This window comes from Sinohyriopsis cumingii, chromosome 14 (genome assembly GCF_028554795.1).
Source record: "Sinohyriopsis cumingii isolate HCF-2022 chromosome 14, ASM2855479v2, whole genome shotgun sequence".
In the NCBI taxonomy this organism is placed as follows: Eukaryota; Metazoa; Mollusca; class Bivalvia; order Unionida; family Unionidae; genus Sinohyriopsis; species Sinohyriopsis cumingii.
The window spans coordinates 21,345,790-21,370,479 of record NC_142974.1 but is presented as its reverse complement, the minus strand read 5'-3'; the positions used below and the strand labels follow the sequence as shown (position 1 = coordinate 21,370,479).

Here is a 24,690-nt window from a genome sequence, read left to right as displayed (position 1 = left end):
CACTGGAGAATATAAAGGAGATTAACAGCTAACATTTCACATTCTAGTATTCTTATATATATATATATATATATATATATATATATATATATATATATATATATATATATATATATATATATATAAAGTTGGGAAAGAACTATGAGTGTCTTGACTTCTTAGCGTTGTGTTATTCGTTTGATTGCTGTCTTTACTTTGTTGAATGTATCAAAGTTATTAATCGTGTTTGAAACGATTATCATGGATTTTATTAATCTACTGTTTAAAAGAAAGCTTCATCGTAGTCTCTTGTATAAAGCATCATTTGCATATTTAGATTTTGTTGCGTAAGACATTTTCTAATTCTGCAAAGTACGAACGCCAATAAAATCATAATTTATTACTAAATGATACCTGAATGGTTTAGACGTTATACTTAATCAACTCAAACGCCATTCTGGACCAGCAACTGCTACCGAATAAACATACCCACGTTCTAGGTTATTCAGCCTGTTTGTTTGGTTGAAAGGCAGTTTACAAACTATATGCATCTATCAATTAGAACTATCGTACAAAGTGAAGAAAACGGCTTCCTTTGTTATGGGTGACATTATCACATCTCTGAAACGTTATCCGTGTATATATCACACATGATATGTTTGAGGGTGAGCAGGATTCGTAAAGCCAACAGGCTGATTGCAAAGATTTGAAGAATATGGAGATAAGCATCTTAGCGTTCACTGTTACGCTACCATGATATGGGAACAAACTCAATATTCTACTGAGACCATAATCGGAATGAGCGAAAGAAAAAGAAAACACACAGGCCATTGCTACAATTGACAGCGCTTCTCAGTAGAGCTTGTATAGTGTAGCTAGTTTGGGACATATAAGATAGCGTGTGAGTGCACCGTCGATGCAGTAGGAACATGCTGATTTGGCACACCGCTACCGAAACAAGCATCACAGTCACTAACTGCAACCTTTCTTCTCATGTCATTTTTGCTATTCAACAGATGAGAGATCAACACGATATTGGGGTCACTCAAGGTCGCAGATCAAATTAGGATTTAGAAGACTTGGACTGGCAGAATGTAATCCATAAATCAAGCCAATATACATTTTTAAAGTGAGTATGGCGAAACTTCCACCCCCACCCAGAGAGAACAAAAATACTAAAATAGATGACCGTAAGGAAAATTTGTACTATATAGTAATTAATATTAACACTCTTGCACAGTTTCAACACAGTCTTACAGATTTGGATAACTTTGTCACTTCTTACAGTTTAGCGCTTACAAATTGTGTTCCTAAAGCAGGAAATAATGTAGTTGATCAAGACTTTTAAGTACTTCCGGAGAACCTACGTCTCTAAAAACATCCAATGACTTGCCTCTACATATGTATGCCGTTGCACCCAAAAAGCGGGCCTACTTCCCCAATATCAACAAGCAGTATATATATATATATATATATATATATATATATATATATATATATATATATATATATATATATATATATATATATATATATATATATAGCTTTAACCAACATCACTCTCTTCTTCCACCCCAGTCACCACCACCGGACAAAAGACTGATTTTTATGGGTCGACTATGAGGGCAAAGGTGTTCGAAACAAAATGCAAATGTAGTTGTTCACTCAGTCTACAAATATGAAGATATACAAGACCAGTTAGGGTAATACGTTGCAAGATATTTACAAAGATGGAGACTATGCGAAATAAACTGGAGGAAACTTGTTACGATAAAGTGGTGATATATAAAAATAAAGCAAAAAAATATAAAATAAAGAACAAGTCAACAACAAGAATAAAGTATTCGTAACCTCTCTTAAACATGCTTGAGTCATATAAGGAATACAACCCATAGCACAAGTCCCAAGTGATAACACCTTTTTTCTTTCTTTCCTTCAAGCTCACCCTTGCCTACCTGTAGTTCGATTATTTTAAGAAAGATGCATATATTCAGATTTTTCTTGGACTGGTGAATTTCAGAAATACGCCTATTAATATATTCAGGTTTTTCTTGGACTGGTGAATTTCAGAAATACGCCTATTAATATATTCAGATTTTTCTTGGACTGGTGAATTTCAGAAATACGCATATTAATATACTCAGATTTTTCTTATTGTATCGCGGATGTTCACATAGGCTTACGTATATTTACTTATGTACCATTTATGTAGTTACAGTAACATTAGCCATCAACACAACTTAAATCGTGAAATAATGATAGTGCCTTAGGGATGAAATAAAGAATAGTATCTTTGCTAGGTATATTTTCTAACCGACATGGGGCCATATAAGAATAACTATTAAACTCTATAGAGCCGGACTGAGTCACACATCCCCCCCCCCATACATGTTCATTGGACGGTTATAGAAATACGTTGAATTTTAACAACCTTCTGCAAAAGAAATGTTTGTCATCTTTATAACGGACAAAAGGTAGCTCAATGCGCACAAATTGGAATTGATTAGTGGATTGAAGTTTCAAGTTACTTTAGCCTCTACATTATCATTTCAATTACATCATATCGATAACCAGTAAACAAGCTCGATGTCATGAATTTTCATAGCATAATTTGTTTAAATTTAGTCTCACAAAATTTGTAGATGCTTTATTTGATATAAGAGAAGCAGACAAGCTCATTTGCATATGTACACACACACACACACACATTGGTATTCAAAGCTTGCCAAGTTATCTTAGGTCAAACACATACTGGTTATTTGCAGAAACATTCTTACATTAGGTGGATAAAAAAAACAAAACACGAACGCAAATATAAATGCCTTATCATTTTCTGTCAAATTTGACCAAACTCTGATGAGCAGTTTCTGATAAAATCTAATTGTGACTATATTTTATAACCTTAATGTCAAGCACACGGTTTGTAGATGATACCAATAATGTCCGGAATCTGACTAACAGCAATCCTACTTATAAAACTCTGAACTTAAGACCAAATCGTCCAGTGTCATCAGTAAGACGTCTTTTTTTGGGGTGGGGGGGGATGGGGGGTGGAGGTGGGGGAAGGATGTGAACATTATAAACATACGGGTTTTGGGGGAAAATAGAAAAGTACAACAAATATGGTTGCCACTTATGTACATTGTTTTTTTTTATACCAAGCTTCCTTAACAATTCTTAGTTCATGAAATATTTTCTCATATATTCAACAGGGGACTTGCGAGATCATTCACTTCCTGTTCTTGTCAGGATACAGTACACACACTAACACATGCAGGGGCCACACTTATAAACTGGTCACATAATGGTATAGCGTATTTAATGTCAAGCGTTTATGACTGAAACAGCAGAGAGAACATTATAAAATTTGTTAAAGGCCAATCATGGAAAATCGTAGGCTAGCATGTGCAATTTTGTTTCTTCTATCGTCAGTATCTTATATTTCATCTGGGAATGGAGTCCAGAAACAGCGTCTGAGGTTGGAGAAAGATCTGCTAAACTTAGATGCAGAGTTTGTGAGCCTACGCAAAGACTTGCTTCAGGAACGTATGAACAGACATAGTCTTACTGAAACATTGGAACATGCCATTTATCAGTGCACGGGTAATTGTAAGGATACGGGTCTTGAAGAAAAAGCTGCTGGATTTATTAAAGAAAATGTGACAGAAAAATCATCTATTTCAGGTTTAAGTGCTTTACATAATTTTCAGATATGGCAAAGATTTTTCCAAGCTGAGAAAGCAAACCGAAAGGCTATTGAAAAGAAACTTGTTGCTACTGAAAATAAATATGCAGAGCTGATGTTGAAAGTGGAAAACTTTACAACATTTAAAGAAAAACAAAATGCACGGAACAGTAAGTATATTATGTATCATTTATCACAGCTACAAATTATTTCTGCGAATAATTTTCTAAAAAGAAGTTAAGAGAAATGCTATGCATGTACCGTGTTATCATGTCAAAATACTGAATCGTTTTGGCTAAGCAGTCATTTATAAAGACTCAAAAACACATTAGATTAAAGTCAGCTTTGGATTAGTTTATACTATTGGTTTATTCAGTATATTGTTCTCATGTATTCAGAACATCTGTCTGGATGTATATGTCTGATATCGAAGAATAATAATGTATATTGATTTTGGGATCAGATCGACTGTCAACCGCTGATGACAACGTGGTAAAAATGAAAATAAAACGTTAGAATATGAACCACATAGCTGTCCGAAAAACCCATTTCACATATATAGACATTTGCAAGTCCGTAATTTAGTATGAGGTCCAATCTAATCAGGTATACGATAGGTAATTGTATCAAAAATGAACTGTTTGGCGACTTGTCCATGGATGGGAGGCGTCACTTTTCAGACAAAATGTGTAAACGGACCTTACACTCGGTAATGAGAACCTGGACATATGCTGGGCAGGTCATCGTCCCTTTACATATGCATATTACACATACAATCCACCAAAACGAAATATATATTATCAACTATAAAGCGTTATGAAAGAAGCAAATATTCTCAGTTTTAAATTTTGACGAATTCAAGTTACTAAAAATAATAAAAAAAGAGAAAATGTATTGACTAAAACTGTTTGTAAAGAATAAATTCCCTGCTATTAAATCTAGGCCAAAAAAGATTCGTTCATTAACCCGACAAAATTGGCCCTTGGTTTTAGTATAATCCATTACGCTATGGAAGTCCGATTTTTCTTATTTCGGTGTTCTAAACTCTTGTGCATGCATGCGTAATATATAAATCTTTGCTCTCGGCACAGTTGGAGAAAATTGAAATCTGAGGAAATGGTTCTGAATTATGTGCAGGTGTTGACAACGAATTTATAACTGTGTCCATCAGCTTGATATAATAGAGGAATGCATTTTTTCCTTTCTTTTCTTGTTTGGTAAATGGTAAATGACGTTATTCCTGTTGTACATCTAATTCCACAGAACGTGCGCGCTCCATCAATAAACCTTGATACTTACTACTTGCTCCAGAGTTATATATTGGATTTGCTTTAAGAGCCTGATGTACACTGGCCCTAGCTCATAACCTGTATACCATCAAAATCCCCATTTTTCAATCACACACACATATGGCATTCGCCTACAATAGGATGTAGAAGAGAGTGTTCTAAATTATTACATGATTTCTTATATATTATAAACGAAGTTACAGGCGCTTGCATTGAAATGTCTTATATAGTTACTACTGTTTTCGCTCTGTATATATTGGAACACAGAAGGGAACTTTGAATTACGTATTTAAACCATGACTAGGCCTAATGTGCGTGAGTGTGTGTTGGAGGGAGGGCTCACTCCTATATCATAATACTGAAAACAAGTGGACTTTCAATTTAATAATCATACAGAATTTATCCGTCATGCAAAGATAAATAAGTCGGTGCATTTAACACTTGCCGAATACTCATATGATAGTGACTGTGTCTTTTTACAGAGCGAATTACTCAAGAATTTGTCATTGACGGGAAATATACATTTCAGACGAGGTACGCTATTTTAAGCTAGACATAAGGCATATGTAAAAGGCTTTGGAATTTTACTTTAGAGCCATTCCCTATTAATTTGTCAAATACACTTTGTGTTGTTGTATGGATACAGATACTGTGTTGAATACAGATATACCCGCCCATTCCACCCCGTGGGGAAGAAATGCCTTAAGGTACATGTATAGTATGAGAAAAGATTATAAGATATATGCAGCCAGCATCATTATATACGACCAGGTGAAAGGGCCGAGGTTGAATGAGAGACAGACAGGAACACACAAACTGACATATGCAAATTGAGCCAAAGGAATCTTAGATGAGTAATTAATAGGTATTACGTTAAAATATTGCGCATATTACTATAACATAAATCATAATTAACAAAATCAATGGAAACAATAATGGCTGCTTGCAATATTATACGTATTCAAAGAGTGAATGTGATCACAATGAATTCGATTTTGCGGCTTGTGAATCAGTCTCAGGGGGAACAGTGGTAACCAGATGGGTCTGACTGGGCTACCATTGCCTGCTGCGCGAGTACCTTCATCTCGTCACGAATACCTGATTAAACGTGTCCTAATCAAGGTTGTAAATCAGGGGCTTGTATGGGCAAAGATAGGCCAAGCAGCCAATGCTGTATTAGAGATTTCGCATTTAGTGCGAGTACGTTAATACCGTGGTTATTCTAACAGACGCCCTGGGAGGTGTAATTTCAAATTAGGGGAATTATTTGATTTCGTTTTGTCTGCTTTGAGGATTTTAATACTGTTCATCACTGTTTGACAGAAAATGTTCCAAAAGTAAGTTGTTCTAACAGTCGCAAGATTACACATGTATCGTTTAAATGATCCTATCGATAAGGTAGGAATTTCATTTTGGTGGAAACAATGGGAAATGTCTCTATTAGGTGAGAGATTATATTAGAAAGGCTACTGTATGTTGAGATTCTAAATTCTTTTTAATTTGAGAATTAATGTCCAATTCAGCTGGGTTTCATGGACACCTATGGAAAATATACGTTGTATAGAGGGAGTATATGGCGTCAGCTTTAGATGCAATTGAAGTGTACACAGTTGATACATGGAGGGAACGTGACAGTATGCAAATTATAACCTTTGGGCTGCGGTGTTGGCTACAATGGAAAGATTCGTTGACTGGAGCTTTAAAGCAAACTACATACATGAAGCGTGTGCATATTTTGAATCTCCTTCCTGTGCTAGGCTCATATCGAAAAGAATGAATACATAATGCTAATATCTATTAGAACACGGTTCTGGTGCTAAGTCACTGCAATGGTGCAACATTTTGTAGAGATAATTTCGCAGTACATACTGTCGCAGTCAGCGTGACATTGAACCATCTGTCTGTCTATCTATCTCTCTATCTATCTATCTATCTATCTATCTATCTGCAGGTGTATTCTGGCTCGTTACGTTGCTTGGTGACCAACGGTTGTAGTTAAACCATATCGTGAACCTTGTTGAATGCTGCTCAAAATGTGTAAGGTGCCTCAAAATCTTCAAGCTCATGCTATCAAAAATAATAATAAGAGCAACATAACTTAAATTCGTCAAGTAGTAGAAAATGGATCTAAAGTATTGTCATGATATAGATTTAATGACTTGGAAAGTTCAACTTAAGGCAGCTCGTCTTGTTTCCGTTTAAACAAGGCATACTAACGATAAGCACTCTATTTTGAAACAGGTTTGAATGTCCGGATATACGCAAAATGTGACTTCTTTAAAAACCTTAAGTATGCAATGCAAGGGTTCCTATCGCATTTTCCCGCATGTCATACACAAGATACCACTATGCAAAAAAAAATGCACAATTTTAAAAACCTTGTTGAACTGCCGCATCTCACTTCATATTTTTTTTAAAGTTTCCTTTCCGATATGTTATTATTATATGCTCATGTTTGTCTCCATTATCATTACGTTGTCAGAATCTTGCAACATTTTGTGACAGTTAACACCTTTATACTGTACGTATGTGTGTGTAAAGCTAAAATAGTATATTAGGAACTACTTTGTAAACAACCAATGTATACTTGTGTAGTATACGCTTTAAGTTTTGATTGATTACATTTATTTGTAAATGTACTGGAGCAAGTGTTTCATCCATTTGAAAGTATAGGTGATATATTTAATGATGTAGATGGTTTTACTGAGTCAGAAAGGAAACTTTCAAGCATGCAAATTAATGAACATGATATTAGCAATGTCAATAAAAGACTTGATACGCAGTAATTGAAAATACCGTTCTGTTCATTTGACAATTATTTAGAAGACTATTCATATAGTTTCGCAACTAGAACGTTTAAATATATGACAAGAGCTCTCTATGGTCTATCAAATTATAACATGGAAACTAATGCATATCAAAGACGTACCATTTTCAAGTATGTCAACATATTAGATTCAAGAACAACATGCAGCTGAATGTTTTGGTAGGAAACTTAGAGCCTCGGAGTCAGTAATTTTATTCCTGCTAGGTAAATAGAGTGCAACATAACAACTGCTTTTCCATATTCCCCGTGTAACTATGTTGACACAATGTTAGGCTACCGATAGTAGACACACTTTATGATACATGTCATAGCTGGGGTCCCTCCAACGGCGAGATGCAAGTAACAGGGCATTATCGTGTTTTCGTTTGGAGGTAATAAGAATGGTAATAACAATACCTACATTACTGCATCTTGAATTTCGCCAAATTGTGCTTTCTTAATTCTTCAAATCCGACCGACATGTCCTGCGAACTATGACACACACATAAGCTGTACTGGAAGTTCGAGTAGCCTCCATTTACAGTTGACTCCATTCATCTAACTTCATTGAAGTGACGCAATAATCCAGCCTGTCATAATCGGAAAGGCAGATATAAGTTGGATCAAATAAACAAAATCCATTCGTATTCTTTCACAATATCACTCAAAATTCAATTTTAAGTAGACCAAAGCGACAATTGTTTTTCAAAAGAGGTAGAGATCACAAGACTAAGTTAAACGGTACCTGGGTGGAGCTATGTGAGAATGCATATTTCTATTGTGTATTGATGAATATACAGTTGTGAATGAACTCATTGTTTTCTGCAAAAATACTGCACGACCTTGCGGAGAAACGAGTTTGTATTTTCAACATATTAATGCAGTAACCTATAATTATTGCAAGACCTGAGTAACTATAAACCACATCAAACAGAAGGACAATTACAACTTTCAAATGAATAATGACAGCAATATCTAAACCATTTCCTACTCTTCTGTATCGGCGCATTCTTACTTAGCCTATCATTTAAGTACAATCATTCGTAACCTACCACTTTAGTCCCTTGTTATTCAACCTTATCGCACAGTTGATTTAGTTTTTCTATAGTAAGTGCAGTCTCACATGTTCGATATGACAACGTGTTACATATCACTTTATGTGAATGTGGTTGGTCTAAATAAGCCCGTGAAATTAATGTTCAGTATTCTCTTTACTGATTGGCTGCTATCAAGGGAAAGCTATTATAACCCCGCCTTCTGGAATTTTTCGTTTTCATTGAACATTTTGGCGGCCATTTTTCGATTTCACTCAGGGAGGGAAAATAGGGAAAAATGTCTTTTCTGTCTGAATTTGACCACTTTAACCCCACAGTGGTTCGTTGTGTCATGAATAACAATATCATCATATGAAATAAGGCATATAACCCAAAGAGAAGAAGAACAACAAGCCGCAAAATTAAGACTATTGCTCATTTGATTGCGAGTGTGTAGGGGTGGGAGGGCGGTCTATTTGTAGCATATAACCCACCCTGTATACACGTGTGGTTTACATGGTAACCTAAACGCATAAATAAACTCATCTCTGCTTACATTATTATGTTTATAAACACTAGGAAGCTCACTCATATGATCATTACTGTTGTGATTGTATTATTTGTAATGGCTAATTGTATTAAATAATATCTTCATTAGCATTACCTTGTTTGTACAATACTTTTATTCTCCATTATCTATTGTTGAAAATACTGATAATAATAATAATAATAATAATAATAATAAATAAATGAATAAGTAAACAAATAAGTAAAACCTAATAATCACACTAACAGTATCAACATCTCTCTCTCTCTCTCTCTCTCTCTCTCTCTCTCTCTCTCTCTCTCTCTCTCTCGTTATCTTTTGCAACTGGTTTTAAGCATTGGATCATACATCCTGTATAAATATTCATATTGGTATAATGGAAACGAACGAGTCAATTAAAAAAGCAGTCTTTCAATATGTTTTGCCATATTTAATATTAATAATGGTGGCAATGAACGATCTTTAACAAGAAGCACTGCAAAGATATTTATATTTAGTCTCCTCTAGAGATGCTAAATTTGTACAGCGCATTCATCTTTGCTTTGTCGTAGTAGGTCGAATTGCATAATGATCTACATGCAATCTGGCAAGTTGAGTTTGTTTCTGAAATAAGATTGCTGCATTATAATACGGGAACTTCCCAACATCGAATCATGCTCACATCCGTTCTAGTGTACATACAATACACATTAAACACTTCTTTGCGATGTAGCGCAAAAAAGCGACCTCAACCAAAATGTTCCTGCGCACTAGTTTCCCAATAACAAGGACTACATGGAAATTATTGTTATGCCTTTTTGAACTGCTGTCAAAAGTCACAGGCCACCCTCTTTATTATCCGTGGCCATTTGTCTCGCCAATGTGATCCATCAGGACGATCCACTTTTTGTCAATGAGCCAGATAAAGTGTGGGTCCCTAACACTTATCAACCGTTAAACCGGACATGTGCATTTCAATTGTTGGAGATTGTTAACTTTTGTTGTTGATGAATTATTTGCATGTATGTGTACTCATGAAAAGCCAGGAAATTTCATCACAACAAGCCACTGATGATACAGTAGGTCCACATTTATATCAACGTAACTGCGCGTACAACATGTGCAACATGTGCAACATTTGAGAATCGAAACCAGTTTTAAAAAAATAACTCTTAAACCTAATTCTTTGCTATGATTGTTGACCTTAAACTTGTTTTAACATTGCTAGGATGGGCCAATCAGAAACTGTTATTGACAATGTGTAGCTTGGCTAGTAGTGGAGAATGTAATCAAGGTTCATCATCATACATCCAATATATCGTCAATGTAATGAAAACGCAACATCATACAACAATTGTATTAAAAATATAATGTTAGTGCTGTTATGGTTGGGAGATTACTTTAAAGGGTGGATCAGACTATGCATTGCTTTAGTTTGATGTCATTCAGCAACGGAACGAGGTCATTTAGTGTCGCGGCAATTAGGATTAAAGGAATTTGATATGGAATTAGAGGAGAGAGAGAGTATCACAACCAAGCTACCATTATGTGTGAACGCACTGTGTAAATCGGTTGTTGATGATAAACTGACATTGTGTGGGTAGGCACTGTGTAAACTGGTTGATACCATTAAACTGACATTATGTGCGGGTGCACTGTGTAAACCGGTTGTTGTCGCTAAGTAATCACAATGTGGTTATGTTAGGTTTACGTCACATTTAGGAAGCAGTAAGCGTGAACACTACCTGCAAAATATATAATTCCAAACATGCAAGGGCATACACTGTGATGATTTTTGTTACAAGCCTTAGGTAAAGAGTCACAGGTGAAAGACCAATATCAAATTTAAATAAAAACATTTCCAGTAGACTCGTCTAAACAATGAACGTGTACTCTATATTCTGAAGTTTTGATATCTTGATCTGAGATGGATAGAAATGTCACAGGAAGGGAATGGAACCTGTGCAGCATCACACTTGGGGAAAATGTGGACTGGGTCATAACCTTACACCTGAGAATGATTTGTGAAGAGTTTTGTTTCAAACCGCCGGTAATTGCTGGCTTAGACTAAAGGTTGTTTGTACCATGCAAAGCATTTATGATATTTTAGAGACTCATACAATATACACATTTTCTACAAAGTATGCATATAATGAAAGTGCAAACGATTGCTTCATATCAAACATTTGCTTAATCGTATGATTTAAAGTATAATCATATTAACACTTAGATCAGTGATTTCCAAAACGAGATAACCTATGGGTCACTAATGTTGAATAATGCTTTGCATTGGGTAAGGTAGGTGGGCGCTTAGGATAACCAAGGGGACAGTGGCCAGAACAAGTTTGGGAACTAGTGAATTAGTTTAAATGTGTTCATGGTGCATGAAGATGTTGCATGAAGGTGTTGCATGAAGACAACACATTACTGTTTTAATTGATGTAGTATATATCAATTTTACCTACCAAAAGAAAGATAAAGGTTTATATGTGTGTAGCATTTTGATAGATAGATAGATAGATAGATATATTTGCTTACAAACTTAACGCCAATTACGTCATTTTCACTCTTTCGTTAGTAGTTTTTTGGCATTGCGCTACCAAAATGTTTTCTTTAGAAGTGTTTCTATCCATGTCATCACATTAATGACGGTTGAAGGTCAACTTGTTATTAATTTAGTCAATCCTATTTCTGCTACTCCAAACGTTGGTGTTTCCATCATTAGGTGCAATTCCGTTACAAATATCTACAAACTTCTTACCTTGTGAACAACACCTTAGATTCTAACGATTTAGATACGAATTATATTATTTATCATTAATTGCGGACAAAATCTTTGAAAAATAAATCTGAAATGAGTTCTAACTTGTTATGTGTATGTTGTGATTTGTCGAAATAATGTGGCTGCCCTTTTACAGAGTCTATGAACTCTACAACAACGTACACAAAATTAGAAACTATCCAAGATTAACAATTTGGTTTGGAGAATAAATAAAAACCACATGAACACCAAAATACCCAAGATGTAAGAAACAGAAAAACACACAACAAGTAAATGTTAAGCAAACGTGTGCAATCTCTATTCAAAAGCGAATAATTCACTTTCCCATTTCAACTTTTGCAGGGTCATGCAAAAACATTTACCGGGCGTCTAATAATCCGGCATCAGGAGAATATCAGTTATGGACATCAACCGGCGAAAACGTTTCCGTCTTTTGTGACTTTTACGATGGGCATGGCTATACCTTTGTATCCAGAGAAGGTTTGAACGTTCTCAACAGCCTCTTAGATTTATATACAGACAGAAGTCACGTTATTGTGCGCCACCGTCAAAAAGATGGAATACAAAAAGATGTCGAGATAGCTCCTCATTCAGCATTCAGGTACAGGTACCCATTAAGTTTTCAACTTAGCAAAGCTGATGGGTTCCAGATTCCATTGAATGCAGCATTAAAACCGTACATCTACCTTGGATTTTTACCAGAATCCTACGCAAGAAGCAAATCAACACAAGGCTACCAGGCCGCAGGAGAGGACATTACTTTCACCAACTGTGACGCCAATCCAAACTCCTATCTGGCCTTTTTTGCCAACCCATACAACCTTATTCCGAATAATTACTACAAGCGATGCTGCATCACAACGGTGGTGGACGCTTGGATCACAAAGGCAACATATACGCCATCGTTCCGCTACCTACCCCAAACGTACTTCCTTGAGTTTGAGATGCACATGGGAGGTTGTGGGGGTTATGTCAGCAGAGACTCATTCCCGATGATGTCTGGTGCTTCCATTGGCTTCAGATTCGGTAAGTACTGAATAGGGGCTTCCTGTTTGTGGGATTATTCGCGATTTTAAGACCCTTAAAAAAAAGTTTTATGATACTTTTCCGGATCTGCCCTTAAACGCGTAAATAAATTTGGTCCATTAGATGGTAAAAATAGCTCAAAATTAATTTGAAGAAAATATGCTGACATTGATTTCAGACACAAAAAGTACGATTATCAGAAACTCACAAAATCATCAAACGATTATCAGCAGGTACACAAACGACGACCATACCCATAAATCGACTAAAGAAATTGAGTGTGTACAATATAAATAACCCCAAAGAAATACATAATATTAATGGTATGATCTTCATTATCTGAACTTTCTTCACAATTTTCGGTGAATTGGTTGCTTTAAAAGTAGTGCTGAAAATACGATAAGGTTGTATTATTAAAATATGCCGTTTGTAAACAGGAATATATTTCTTGAAAATAAAATGTAGACTTATAAAAGGTTTTATTTATGTTATGTACCAAATCATATGTCACTATTTACATTTTGGTCTTTTTTAGAAAAAGCAAGACCATTCACCAAGTATTTACTGATTTATTTGAATGCTGGTAATTTCCATTATTACGTTTCTTTGTTGCCATGGAAACGTGTGTAGAAAAAAAAGAAAAAATAACATTTGATCTCCACTCGAGTACATTTTTTGGTTCGTGTTATTGTTCCATTCATCGTGGGCTGCATTTTTTGTGTTCTAAATTTATTCATAAGGTCCATGTCAGTATGTTTCCGAGTTCCTTTATATGTCCATATATATTAAGGTTGGATCTTTTACGTATGTCATATATCTTTTTCAGATGCATGAAGATTTCTTGAAGGAATTCGGCCGAAGTATACACGCTGATGATGAACGTTTTCTACAAAATGTTAACCAATCGAATTATGAACGACAATATTAATATATATAAATTTAATCTCAGACTCAAACTTTATAATATTGTCTTTAGCAGAATCTAGGTGCATATTTCTAATATGAAATGGTTCTCATGTATGACTGTCAGTGTTATAGTTCAGTTCAAAATCAGTATCAATGTGTGTTTCGCATTAGCTTAAACGATGTTTAATAAAGCATAATGAAAGAAAACTATTGTTGTATTGTACGTCGAGTGAAAACAAAAGATATAATGTACTCACACAGCGTCATAATCCATTTCACAGTACTACATTGCAAACTCTTTGGAAAGGTAAGTAAAATATGCTGGGAAATCGGGGTTAGAGTATGAGTAGTGAATGGGGCGATAGAGGGACAATGGGACTTATCATTAAAAACATTTTCCCAGCACTATAGGGACAATGGAAATTTAACATGGAAATACAGGCCCGGCACTATAGGGACAAGGGGAATTAAAAATGGGGAATACAGGTCCGGCACTATAGGGACAAGGGGAATTTAACATGGGGAATACAGGACCGGCAATATAGCGACAAGGGGAATTGAACATGGGGAATTTGAATATGGGAGTTGGATAGAACACAGGCAATATACAACAGACATTTAAAAAAAGAAAAATGAAATTAGGCATGAAGGTTAATTTCTTTTCGAGGCATATGATTGGCCCTGGAAAGGGCCTTTGGTTTCTTCTTCTTCTGCTTCTTCTTCTATTTCCTCCACTTCTTCCACCAAGTTCTCACTTTTTCCATCATTCCTTTCTTCTTCTTCTCCTTCTCTGGCATTCAGTCAGGATGACCCAATGCTCAGAACTTCTACTGGACTTTGATCCAATTCAGATTGAGACTCTCAAACTCTTCCTTTATCGTGTTGTTTTCTCGTTCTTTTCTCTCTTCTGTCCAGTTGTGTTTGATCTTCTTAACTTCTTCTCTCATCACTTTCGTCATCTGTTCTTAGCTTTCTGCACCTGACTTCCTCCCATTTTATGAATGACCACTGACGTCATGCCAAAATGTTTTCCAGGAAGCCCCTGTCTCTTGTGAGATGATATATGGCCTCCTTGAGTGATCCCACTCTCTCATAGATAGGATGAATCAAGCCTCTTAACCTCTTTTTCTCCTCTTCCATCATCCTTTTATCAACTCTTTTGCTTCCTTTAGGCTATTAGCATAGTCCAGACACTTTTCTAACTTAAATTCTTTCTGTCTTTTCCATTACAAACATAATATATAATATCCAATAATAGACGCCTATCAACTTATTCAGCATCTCCGATGCAGCCACCATCTTCTTTGTCGTTATTCCATTGAAAGGCGCGAACGACGTACGCTATGCGTTCTTAAATGAAAAGCACAGACGTGAAGGAAAACATCCCTACTTTTCTCTTCTCATATTATCTACTATCCACACTAACGTAATGAGACAGCAAAAACATAACCATAATATACTATTCACAAACGGGAAGCAGCAAAATCAAACCCAAATATACTATTAAGACACGGGAAGCAACAAAAAACTAACCATAATCTACTATCCATACACGGAAAGCAGCAAAAGTCAGACCATAATCTACTATCCACACACGCTAAGCAGCAAAAAACAAAACCAAAATATACTATCCACACACTCAAAGCAACAAAACACTAACCATAATATCCTATCAACACACGCAAAGCAGCAAAATCAAGCCCATAATGAACTATACACACAGACGTACGAGAGCGCTTATAATCACACACATAAACACATACAATCACACCAGGAAAGGAATGAGTGTTTATTTTCACACTACTCCACATCCACACATTGGCAAATTGATTACTATTTATTTTCTAGAGTTTTGGCTAGCCCTGAAAAGGGCTGTTGTTTCTAATTTAAGATGCACCTGGCTAATTATGACATCTCCCAGGCCGAGCACCACAGACACATCCACGCTCGAGTCATTTTCCCAATGTATTCTTGTGGTTGGAAGTGCAGATGGAGCTTGAGTAGCTTCATTATCCCAGTTCTCCGTTTGAGGGATAGTGAAAATTTGTTGTCTCCTTTGTCTATTATTCATCCGTGGATGTTGTAAACGTTGAGGCTCCCACGCTTGTCTTTGCTCTCCAATTCCATGGGTCTTGGTGCTGGTAGTAACTGTGGTGTTTGCTGCTGGGGCGGTGCCCTCGCCATAGGCTTGACTTCTTTGGTGTGCCTCATGATCCGGTGGGACAAGATTGGACTTTTCTGCTCCCGTTCCACTTTCTTTTTCTTTTCCTCTTTTTCTTTTTCTGTTCTTTCTCTTTCTTCTAAGGCTTCTTGGGTCAGCTCGTTCAGGAGCTGCCTGGCATATTCCAGGTGCATCTGGAGTTCGATCACCTTCTTAAGTCTACTGCTCAATTTTTCTTCTTTATCAATCAACAGGGGTAGCTAGACTACCAACTGTTTTTGTATTTATATGAAAAGCACGGACTTGAAGGAAACCATCCCCTGAGACCCAAAACTTATATTACCTAGATCATTACCTAAAAACGCGCGGACCTAAAAGAAACACTCACATTTTTACTACGCATCACTATTTTAAAACAATTTCATTAACCCTTTGAAGAAAATGCTTATACACTCACTTTCTAAACAAGATAAAGAGTTCATGTGCTTATACACGCACTTCAATTTTTTCTAACTTATCATAGGAAATGGAATGTTATTTCTTTTCTAGAGTATGGGGTAGCCCTGAAAAGGGCTGTTGTTTGTCTGAAATTGAAGCTATGGTCATCTTTTAGGGTCTAAGATTGCGGCCTTCTCTGACGACAGGCTTTCTCACAGGATAAGGTCTGCTTCTTCGGAAAGAGGAGAACTCTTTGGTATGGACACGACAGTCGACAAAACCTCTGTCAGGTTCAGGTTGCTGCTGCTTCTGTTGTTGCTGCTGCTCTCTTTCTGTTCTCTCTGCTGTTTCTGAAGTCTGTACTTCTCCGTCCATTCTTCTTTCTCCCTGTTAATTTTTTTTCTGAAGAGCTCTTCCATCCGGTCTTCAGTGACTTTTAACATTCTAACATTCTCTATCTCTTCAGGCTTCGGTATCACACCTTGTCTGACAAATGCAAATTCACGTAGGCTTCGTTCAGCTTAGCTAGTCTTGAGTACATGTTCGTAGGAGGATGAGCCGACAATGGATGGTCAGACTGGAGACTGTGCCGTTTTTATGGTCAAAGCACGGACTTGAGTGAAAACATCCCTGCACGGTTTTCGAGTCGGAACGTTCAAATAGTGTGATGTGAGGGATAGAGAGAAGTCAAAGAGCATGAATCATGATACCTATAGCAAAACAAACGACAAAGCCATTTTTTTCTTCAAAACACATTTTTACTTAAATCGCTTAACACTAACAAGTAACAATGAAATTGTAACATTAATCATTCAATATAACATTAAACATTTTCTCAAATAACAAACATTTTTTCTCAAATAACTAAGAATTTTTTGGACAGGGCTGACAACGTTGTGAATGATATTGTGATTTCTTCTGTTGGAAGTCACTGCGCCATTGATGGACAATACGTTTCCTAGCTAAAGAAGAAAGATAAGCATAAGTGTCACAGAACCATCGATCTACGTTCTCATCGTTTCTAGAAGAACGACGACCAAAATAAGTCACTATATGTTCTAAATAATATCCCAGACTGCGGTGATGCAGAAAATACACACAATATTTTCTACACACCAAGTAATCTGTGCCTTGCAATTTCACATTATTGAATCGTGTGGTCTGAGCATTTCTTCTCATAAAGTCAATGATATCGTCTTCCAAAGTGGGTAATCCATACGAATCAAAATACTCTACACATCCTTCATGAGGAAAGTAGACGGCTACCAAGTGGGTTCCTGGGAGATGACTGTTGTCCGTTTTGATCACATAAGCTTGATGGTCTTGAGGTTTGCGATGAGGGAGTTCATCTTTAGCACATACGACAGGATTCCAAGAAGCAGTATACGAACTGTGGTTCAAAAGATTGTAAGATTCCCAGGTATCCATGTTTGTGTGGTTTTTTTCTTCACAGGTAATGATAAAGGATCAATTCGATCCGGATTTTCTCTTGGAAAATGTCTGACAAGAAAAGGGTACGAGCTCCGATTTCGGACCCTGGTTAACGAGGGTGTCTATGCGACGGATGTCCAGAGGCGTTAATGGAGGACAAGAATGTTCACGCAAGCCTTTATACCACTGATGAAACACGTCTTCTATCTCGATGAGACTCCAAGCTTTATTCAGATACTCGTCCAATTTTGCTTCTTGACTCAACATCAGGCATTTATCGTGTTGAATTTGACTGGGATGATCGTTTTGTCATCTACAGCAATCATTCTTGATCAATTCCTTAATTTCATCTACCAGGACTGTAGCAAAACAGGAGACTAAATGGGCTTCTTGTTCTGGCCATCGTGACCTCATCGTGATGACTTCTTCGTCTTCGTCTTGGGATTCTTCTTCCGCAGTCTCCTCACATTCCATGTCCAAAGTTTCTCCACTAGGTAAAGAGGGATAACATCCTTGCTTGACTTCTAATAGTCTAGAATGACTTCTCTCAAACTGTTGATTTCTATGGTATTATCGAATACCGCGTACAGGATGACGTTTACTGTCGCAGACAGCTCTTTTGCAAACTGAAGTTCCACTCGAATCTGGCCAGATTTTATAGGGTGGAAGTGTCCCTCGTCACTGCCCTAGTCAGGGGTGAAATCAAAAGCCCAAAAGCATAGCCTCCTGCATAATCTTCGTATGTAATACCGTGACTGGTGTTGGTTCCTAACTGTCCGGTGGCTTCGTACAGGGACAAGTACGATCTCAAGTAATTCTTCTTCTCAAAGTCAGGCTCGAAAGGTCGGGTACACAAGGTCTTGCAATCGCGACTGACTTCGATTTCCTTCACGTCGAAGTGTTGAAAGTTGAATTTTTAGTGAAGGCTCCGTTGAAGGCTGAATTCTCGACCATACCAAGGATTAAACGCTTGGGTAACTGTCGATGGAACAGATGATCTTCGATCATGGAATGATGGCTAGCGGGAATGGTGAACGTTTTCACTTCCACGCGTCGTATTGGATACTTGACGGTCGTTCTCCTCAAAGTGTGACTGATATCGTTTCCCACTTTAGATAACACTTCCACGCGTCGTTCGTAGAGTTTGGCCTCCTCGATTTTGCTTTTGGGATTGACGGAAGCACTATCAGCCAAGAAATTGAAAGCGGTACTGCTGAGATGCAGTCTCAAGCGAATATTTACACCGTTCAGCAAATATTTCTCTTGCAACCATATGTCCAAATGCAAACGATCCATTAGTTCTAGATTCTTTCCGTCTTTGATTTTTGTCTCATCGTTCTACAAATCCCTCATTGTTTTTTGTGGATGAACCCGTTCGGTTTCGTTAAAATCGTCCACATCATCAGGTTGACATCGCATGCATGCATTGAGATGGGTGTTCTTGGCGTCTATTCCGTACGTCAAGAGAGTTTCTAGGCAGGCACGGTAAGGGTAATTATCCATGCTGCTACTGACTAGTTTGTTATTCAAGTACAAGTCCACTGAGCTGAACAAGGAATGCATGAAATTGTTGACGGGAGCTACTTTGTCGTCATCTATAGCACCTCCAGTTTTATCTACAATTTTGAATTCAGGTACAAGTAACTGCTATTCAGATCGATGTAATCTTCGGGCTGTCCTTAGATTTCAAACTCGATGGGAGCTGAATATGTCAATGAGGAGACGAGATAAAATTTCACCCATTGGGATACTTGCATCGTCATCATGGTAGGTGGCATGGCAAACAGATCCAGTTCAGACTTGGAACAGGCGCAAGACTCTCGTTGCATAATTTTTCTGTTTCTCAATAATTTAATAATCAAAAACGTCTAAGTTTCGGATGGTTCATATTTTCTTAGTCTATCTAGCTTTAGAAGTGTGAAGTCTGGTGAAAGGGTGTTTTCTTCGTCGTCTTTTTCTGCCTTGTCCTTGCTGTGGCATCAGGGAAGCGGGAATGGCTGACTCGGTAGCGTACAGGGCATTTATAGGTCTTTCTCGTCGATCGAAAAGGTCTTTGCCCGTTTGCAGCAAGACATTTTTACCTGCTCTCAAGAAGGCTTCTTTGGGGTTTTGTTTGTCAAAGATGACATTTTGGAGAAATTCTTTGCCGTGTGTCAACGCTGCATCTTTCAAGACGTGCAATCCGCGTGTCACCATCGGTTTCAACACAGGGCCCACCGAACAAAAGGCCGATTTCAAAATATCTCGTAAACCGTGTCCTCGCTGTCGAGCAACGCCTCGGTACACTGGATACCAGTCGTTAGAGAACCGTTTTCGATAATGGAGCTTCACCGTAACTTTCTTTTTGGTGAATGGAATATTCTGTCCCAGATCTCCATTTATAGCAATGTTGACAGTGTCCAAATAAGACTTGCTGACGGGCAAATAATGAGGATGTACAAATTCGCGGTGAACGTGATAAGTGTTTCCACCATCCTGGTCATTGGTCGTGGCAGAATCCACTTTGAAAGGAATGACACGCATTAACGGTACGGAGGTGTGAACCACCACGTTATACTCAACCACATCGGAGTACACAAAAATCAAATTCAGTCCTTTGTTCAGTTCTACAGGGAAACGAAAATACCTCGCAAAATGCCCGTTGTTGTCAATGGTCTGCCTATCCGTGACCATAATGAGATCTCAACCCAAAATGTCATACAATTCAAGGCAAAATTTAATACGTATACTTTTTTCCTCACTTTCAAATTTGATCAGTAGACGATGAGACACTTTATGGTACTCAATGGTGACACGTTTTTTCAGTGTCGCAAGAACTTTGTCAAATGCTGCATGGAATTTGTCAGCGATTGCCTCGACGAGATGTTGACTACTAAAATAATTACCTGGGTTAATTTTAAAGTGATAAATATATAAAGGAGGAGAAGTGTCACTGCTGCTGCGGAGTACTGTGTCCGTCGGAAGTGATTTATGTTGATTAGTGATAATCATGGTTTGTTGCACTGTTTGGTCTAGAATTTCGATGTGAAAAGTGTTTTGAGTTTCAGTGATGTTTTTTTTATTTGTGTTGGGTAAATCATTCTACAAAAGCCACTTCCCAATGGGCTTCATCTCCATGAAACTGTCACTGGGTAAAGTTAAGTACAATTGGTTAGGGTGACTCATAATTCCAGAGTTCAGTGGCTGTCCGAGGGATTACTGGAAGTCTCAGGAGTGTCTCCGGCCAAAATAGAGTTGTTGTTGTTATTGTTGTTGGAGTGGTGACTGACACTGGCACTGGACACAAGGTTCCCGTTGTTCCCGTTCGAGAGTAATTTCAGGCAGGGATTGGGAAGCAGGTAACTGATGCAACTGCTCAATAAAATGGTCCACAATTGTTTGTCTCCTTGTTGCAAACTCAAATTGGCAATGGCTGCACCGATGACACAATACACCACAAAGGTTTGGCAGAAAAAGACGATTTGCGTTTTAGGCACACGTTTTCCACAAAACACCTACAAGGGTTGTTTCTGTCAATCTTGCAGAGAAGAACTGGGTGAAGGAGTGGTAGCAGTAGCTGAGTTTGTGTGAAAGGGCATGATGGTCAATTCTTTGTATAATCGATGACTTGCGAAGGGTCGATCCAAGAATCAAAACTGGGTGGATATCCTTTCTGACGTACTTTGACTTCCTTGACACGTATTTTGCCCACTTTATGGGTTCTGCGTTCGAGAATGCTTTCGATATCGTAGACCTCGTCTTCTTTTGTGGTGACACGTTGTAACTCGGTCAAAAAAACATTCCTTTTAACACTTCTCCGTTCATTTCTTCCAATTTATAGACGGCAGGATGACGACCATGCACTCGTCCAGTGACACGAAACAATTTGGTGGTCCAGTTAGGTAAGTAACCTTTGTCGAAAGTGCGCTTGGTTTTGCCAATACGCACCCAATCTCCTACGACCAACACTTCGCTTTTCTTGGGGACAGCCCTCGTCGGGGACGTACCGAACATTCGAACAGAAGCCAGTACTTCTTTGTCGGGAGTCACCTCTTGCGGAGCAAGTCCAATGCTTCGATGGTAAGATTGGTTGCACCAGGTGCAGTAAGATGTCGATGTACTTCAGAGTATGGTGATGCGTAAAATATGTCCACATGCGTTCTTTCAAAGTGCGTTGAAAACGTTCCAAGATGCCGGCTTTGGTTTCAGGATTCTCGGTGGTAAAGAAATGAATGTCACGTTTCTTTATTTCTTTTTGGAAAACTTATTTCAGAAATTCGGTACATTTGTCCGTTTGCCATCGAAGAGGGTGACAACCACTTTGTTTCAACACCCGTTGCAGGGCTCGAACTAACTCGTTGCACGATTTGGAAGTCAATGGCACGACCCAATTAAATTTGGAAAAGACGTCGATGACACAAAACAAATACTTGTAGCCGCGATTGTAGCTGGCCAAATGAGAGACATTGGCTAAATCGGCTTGCCATTGATGATCGATGCCTTCCACTTGGGTGCAACTTCTGGAAAACTTGCGTCGAATGGGTTTGTGTAAAGTAGGCAGCTTATTCTTGTAACCATCGTTGCACTTGAGGTAAACGGAGACTTTTCAATAAAAGAGGCCATGGACAAGGAAACAGAAGTAAGAAGGTTATTGGAAGAGATAGAAGAAAGGTCAGACTGGTTCTTTGTCAAAAAGGGTAGTGAAAATGTGAAGAAAGTGGAAGAAGAGATGAGATGTGTCTTAGATGAGGAAGTGAAAAAGATTAAGGAGAGGTGGAGAAAAGAGAGGAAAGAAGAAGAAAATGGAAAGTAAAAGGCAGAACTAGAGAGACTGAACCTTAACTGGATGAAAATCCAGAACATGTTCCGAGCCATGGGTCACCCGGACTGGATACCGGAAAATGAAAAGAGGAACAACAAAGGAATTTTGGGAAAGAGAAGGGGATAGATGAAGAAGTGGAGGAATTAGAAGAAGAAACCCAAAGGCCCTTTTCAGGGCCCCTTCATATGCCTAGAAAAGATCTTGACTTTCATTGCTTACCCCTTTTTAAAACAAATAGAGACCCTTCCCTGTTTAAATTTCCCATGTTCAATTTCCATAGACCCATAAGGTCGAGACCGTATTAAAATAGGGTCCCGACCCTGTTCCATTTTCCCCTTGTCCCTATAATGCCTATGATGTTTGTCATGTTTGTCCAGTTATAAGGACAATGGGAAAAACTAATGTTCTTTTCCCATGTTAAATTCCCCTTGTCCCTATAAGGTCTATGCTGTATAGGAAAAATTCTCAGGGACTATGGAAAACTAATGTTATTTGGCTAATGTTAATTTACATAGTCCCTATATGCAATATTCACTTTTTTAATAGTACTTGCCCTAGTCCCTGAATCGTCCCTATTCACTACTCCTAGTAAATGCTTTCTGCAGTCGTCATCTTCTTACTACATTATGCAATCGAAACTAAGTTTTCGAATACTTTTTTAATAGCACTGCCCCTAAATATCTGTCAGAGGCGCTAGTACATAAGACAAAATCCTTTGTCACGTATGGTAATTACATTACTGAGTCTGTCGTTATCTTGTTCTTTTAACGTATGAAATGGAAGTTCACGTGCGTTTTCCCAAATAACATTCGTCGGAGCATTTTTCCCTAGTCGGTTCGGTCAAATGACTAGCAATAGCACTGACGTTAGCAGCATAGTGACGACATTATCCTGCCAGTCCTAAGAAACGTCAAACTTCAATTCTCAATATTCGGGAGAACCGAGTGGCCGAGTGGTCTAAAGCGCTCTCCGTTACGGATCGCTGCCATCTCACCTGTCTGCGTGGATTCGAGTCTCGAGTTCTAACAGTATGGGTATGTCAAAAGGCTTGCCAGTAGCTTATCGTGGGTCCGTAGTTCTCGCCGGTGTTTTCCCAGGTTCTTCATCCACCATTTATACTGGTTGCCATGTGTATGCAAACTTGTGCTGTAAAATGGCGTTAGACCCTGCAACAATAACAACAACTTTGTGGTCGGTTATAAAGCGGTCCTATCCTGATCAACCTTACAGCTACTTGGTGTTAATGGTTCTTCTCTGGGGGTGACAGCTAGGTACGTTAATTTCTTAAACCCTACGTGACACTTAGATGTTCGTGCGGGCAGAACCATTTGTCTAGGTCGTTCCAAGACTTTCTTTTTAGTAAAATCAGATGGTCAAGACGCATACCTGTCGCTAATAGATAGTCATTCATGAAATTTTAAGGGACATATTTTCTTCCTCGTTTTTCAGTATTGTTTAATCCCGAATTAGAACCACGCATCAATTTGTATATTAAAATCAGATTATCCCAGCTTCGTTGTATCCAACGGAATAAAGGTATTAGAGACAGAACGAAAATAAAAAAAGATTTAATCATTGTCCCGATAACACTACACAGGTATCATAGACTTGTTCTGTATCAGTAATAGTTATATTGCAACAATACTAATAATACTATGCTATAACAATGCAAATACTAATAACTTTGATAAATTATGAAATTAATATGTAATGGTTCCTATCATGTAAGCTTTAGAGAGCCAAATATCAGTATTGTGTACCCCGCTTATCTATATTTAACCTATGTGTTTATACTGATGAACATAAATACACGAAACTATAATTTT

At 37.8% G+C, this 24,690-nt stretch overlaps 1 protein-coding gene across 1 annotated transcript; it reads left to right on the top strand.

Moving 5' to 3' along the window:
• The first annotated feature begins 3,210 nt into the window (after nucleotides 1-3,210).
• Nucleotides 3,211-14,240, top strand: LOC149783401 (uncharacterized). The gene is made up of 3 exons (XM_089931632.1): nucleotides 3,211-3,834; nucleotides 12,444-13,127; nucleotides 13,954-14,240. The coding sequence occupies exons 1-3, from the start codon at nucleotides 3,363-3,365 to the stop codon at nucleotides 13,959-13,961; spliced, it is 1,164 nt and encodes a 387-aa protein (XP_089787758.1). The 5' UTR covers nucleotides 3,211-3,362; the 3' UTR covers nucleotides 13,962-14,240.
• The last annotated feature ends 10,450 nt before the right edge of the window (nucleotides 14,241-24,690 follow it).

Coding starts and splice junctions, on each gene's coding strand:
- LOC149783401 (XM_089931632.1), top strand. CDS start 3,363: ATGGAAAATCGTAGGCTAGCATGTGCAATTTTGTTTCTTCTATCGTCA. Junction 3,835..12,443: donor AAAACAAAATGCACGGAACA/GTAAGTATATTA, acceptor CAACTTTTGCAG/GGTCATGCAAAAACATTTAC.